The following is a 4,076-nucleotide window of genomic DNA, read 5'->3' as shown; positions in this document are numbered from 1 at the left end:
ATTATGTAAGTAAATAATACATAACTACATTCTATAAATAAATAATAAATCATATATATTACATAAAATCACCCTGTCTGAGTGAGTGAATTGCTGTTGTTAGGAGATGTTGGTACCAGAAGACAAGCTGCAGCCACTATATGGATTTTATTTGCCTTCCAGTTATTTTCACAAAGGTTGAGTCATAAGGCCAGACCTTCCAGCTATGGGTTTGGGGTTTTTTTAATTCTTAAATTCCAGCCATGAAGCAGTGTGTTCGGTACACTGTGTGTAGCGACCCATTTTCTCCGCTGTTTGCAGGTACCCATCACTGTAACTGGTCTGTGCCCTACCGGAACCGCTGCATCATCTTGCGGTGTCACCAGCCAAGCGTCTGCCAGAATGCTGGAGAACAAGATATCGGAGATCTGCTGGGAGGTAATGCCATGCTTCCAGCTCCTGCTAAATCCTGGACCCTGCTCCTTTTGCTTTAAATGCCTGCGGTTAGACCTTGACTGGCTTTCAGCTGAGGGGGGTGGGCTGTGAAATGCCTGCAGCGTGATTCCATGGGTAAAGTCAGTTCCCACTATGTTCCCCTAGCCTCACAGGGGCTCTGGCACTTCCACGCACGTGGTGCATCTTTGAGCAACTTTTCTAACTCTTACTGAGCAACGATTTGTCTCCATGTTGAAAACATCATCCATTCAAGCCATTTGCACTCCACATGCCATCCTTTGGAAAATAAAGGCATAACAGATGTATTTATATTTCTGAAGAGAAAGGAAAATGTCTTGGCATCATTTTTTTCTGAGATTGCCAGGATTTTGTGCCAGAGGCAGCAGGCTGCTTCTATAATCAGAGCAGCGCCAGGGTCTTCAGTTTTAATTAAGTGACATAATAACAAAGCAGAGCTTGTTGTTAATTGGGGAAGTATGTTTCAAGAGTTTGCTGTACCCAAGTTTAGAAAAAAGAAAGTTTGTTCATGGTTCTTTTGTGTCAGCAAAGGTTTCTCTGCAACACAGAAACCAGACCTTGGATAAGCAGCTGGGCTTTATGTCACTATACATCTACATCTCTAGTTGGGAAGGAAATTCTCCCAAAGTATGAAGGTGTAAGTGGAAATTGCCACTCAGTTTTGAGAGGCAAAAATTATGACTCTTAAGCGTGAAGGCTTTGCTGATGCTGTGTAACTTGGAAAGCCTGAGTCTTCTTCTCAGGAAGTGGCATTTGTAATGCTGCTCCTGTCGATAATGTGCTTCTGCTTTGTAGCTCTGTAGTTCTTTACCCCCCTTTTGGGGAATTAATTCCCTGGTTGGGCAAATGCCAGAGGTCTGTGGCAAAAAAAAAAACCCAAACCCCCAAGGAATTATGTACAATAAAGGCAGAGGTCTGAGTTTTCACGCTCTTGCTGGCTTCAGGACCAATTTATTCCAGTTGTACTACATGTCCTGCAGAATGTGCGTGCTGGTTTGCATGTTGGGGGTATGAGGTCAGATTTGACCTTGAGAGTTTTATTCTGATGAAACTCCTTGGTTTTGTCTTTTTGAAGAAATTGTCAGTGGGAAGAGGGAAACAGCCCTGTTTCACCACCAAAGCTATCCACAGAAAAAGGAGAGGACAGTGAACGCACGGCTTGACCGATACAACGTGGAAAACCTCTTTTCCTCAACTGCTCAGACACACAAGGTTCATTTGAGGCATTTGCTTGGGGTTGAAAATGTAACAACAAATGCAAGCAAAACCATTGCAAGCAATGCAACCACCACCACCCTGACCATCACCACCGCGACCACCACCAGTACCACAGCCATAGCAACAAATGGTACAAGCACAGCTGTCCTCACTACAGCTTCTGGAACAACTGCCAAAGCCTCCAGCACCCCTGGAGGTTCTGCTCTCCTGGCTGAAGCCATGTCATCCACTGCCTCTTCTCCCACTTCTGGAAACATCCCTGCTTCCACTTCCAGCCATGTCACCAAGCTTGTGACCACCACCGAAAAATCAGGAGATGGTAGCTCTGTCTCAGTATTGTTCCCGACTTCTGCTCCCCTCACTGTCATCTCAGAAGCAGCTCCTGGGGTGCCTCAAACAGAGCAGTTTCACCCGTCTACCACCACCAGCGCTCCCCGCTCCAGTAGCCCGGCCACTGTTGGAGCTGGACTGAAGACACCGAGCACAACATCGACCATCCCCGTCCCGCAGCATGCAGGAACATCTGCTGCTTCCACTCGTGCCATGGCACTCACCCCCTCGGAGAGTTCACGCTCTGGGAGTCCCCTGCCTGTCTTTACCTTGCCGTATACAGAGCCAGGAGCAAGTACAGCCACACCATCCTTGAGTAAATCAACTTCTCTGCTGGGCTCTACGAGAGGTGCCGTGGTTTTAACGCCTGCCTCTGCAGCAGAACCTACGACTGGGCAGGGCGTAAAGCCATCAACAACATCTCACATCTTTTCAACAACCACGGCTCCAGCAGATGCACCCAGAACAACAGCTTTGGACCGTAAAGAAACTCAGGACAGGGACGATGAGTATCTTTTCATTGCCGCTGAGCCCCTGACTCAGTACTTAGTAGATAAAAGTTCGCTTCTTGCAGTGCTTTTAGTCGGTGCGGTTTTTTTCATAACTGTTATAGTTCTTTTCCTTCTGCAGGCCTACGAAAGCTACAAGAAGAAAGATTACACACAAGTGGATTACCTGATCAATGGAATGTATGTGGACTCGGAGATGTGAAAGGGCGGGCATAGAACAGCGGGCAGAGAGGTGGAAAGGATACTGAAAGCCTGCCTGACGTGCTTTTCTTTCCTATTTGCCTACACACAACTGAAAGTGCTTCCAAATTTACTTCTGGTGCAATTGAGGAGAAATGCCATGTACTGTATTAAGAAAAAAAAAAATATTATTCAACCGTGCAACAGGTTGCTGTAAAAAAAAAAAAAAAAAAAGTTATTTTTAAAACTTCATAATGCACAATAGCTTTGGCCATGATTTCTCATTGCAAAACAAACCTAACAAGGGGTAAGCCATCATCTTTGCAAAAGTCTTTACAGAGCAGGTTCATTGTGTTTCATTCACTTCACCTGTGCTTCTCTGAAAACAGAGCAAAGGATGCTCTCACCTTTTGCAAAGTGCTCTGAAATTGCCAGAGAGCAGCGTGAAGTATTGGTGCAACAGGGAACTTTTAATCCCATGTGTGTCGCGTTTCAGTATGCTGCTTGCTTGTAAAGAGGTCTGTTTACAAGGCGTTGTAAACTCTTGTTTACTGCTAACCCAAGATATTTTTTCACCATGGAGCGGATTACTGTGCCTCTGCACTTAAATGATTTTATTTTTGTATTCACTTAATAAATAGGGCCCTGGAAGGGCACATGCTGTTGCGTTTCTGTTTTCATTCCTGTCCCTGCAAGTTCAGAAGCAGGCAGTGAGCTTTTGGGGCTTAAGCAAATTACTTCTACTTCAATACTCCAAGTATAGGGCTTTAAAGACCTCACTGGAAGTATGGACATGCCACAGAAGATGCTGATTGTCTCCCAGGTGTGCAGACTGCTTATTATCTTTCATGCATAGAGCATCAGGCTCTGGTTGGGTTTGGGTTTTGCATTTAGGACCAGCTCTGAGTTGCTAGTAATTTGGAAACCTTCTTGCACGTGCAGTTGCAGCTCCCCTCCTAACATCTGCAGCTGAGAGAGTGAGTAGAAAGCACAGGATTTTCAGCAAGTATTCTGTAGTGATTAATGTGTCTTTGTTGAATGACACATGCATACCAATAGCAAAATGCTGGATTAAGCTGCATTATATTTTTTTTTTTTTACCAGATTGAGAGCTTGTCTCTCACTTCGAATTAATTGGCTCTTCTTTAATCCTGTTTGCATGTAATCTTGAGGGTGATAACAGGCAAACCTCAGAATTCGAGCTGCTGGACGCTAGTTTGGTTATTTATCCAAATTCTTTGGCTGTTTAGAATTTGGAGGGATTCTGTACCCTGGAAGAGGTTCAATATCAAGCTGCAAGTTCTACAAAAACAAATGCAAACAGCACAAGCAGCAGTAGAGGCAAGGGGTGTTTGAAAGAATCACAGAATATTAGAGATTGGAAGG

At 44.7% G+C, this 4,076-nt stretch overlaps 1 protein-coding gene across 1 annotated transcript; it reads left to right on the top strand.

The window, feature by feature from the left end:
• Window positions 1-194: 194 nt before the first annotated feature.
• LOC104459975 (chromosome unknown open reading frame, human C11orf24) lies at window positions 195-2,712 on the top strand (the record flags this gene model as incomplete). The annotated part of the gene is given in 2 exon segments (XM_010078399.1): window positions 195-417; window positions 1,529-2,712. Coding segments are annotated over 2 exon segments (1,407 nt in total), but the record flags the coding sequence as incomplete, so codon positions are not given.
• Between the last annotated feature and the right edge of the window lie 1,364 nt (window positions 2,713-4,076).

This window comes from Pterocles gutturalis, unplaced genomic scaffold (assembly GCF_000699245.1).
Source record: "Pterocles gutturalis isolate BGI_N339 unplaced genomic scaffold, ASM69924v1 Scaffold52993, whole genome shotgun sequence".
NCBI lineage: Eukaryota > Metazoa > Chordata > Aves > Pterocliformes > Pteroclidae > Pterocles > Pterocles gutturalis.
This window is presented reverse-complemented; position numbering and strand designations above follow the sequence as displayed.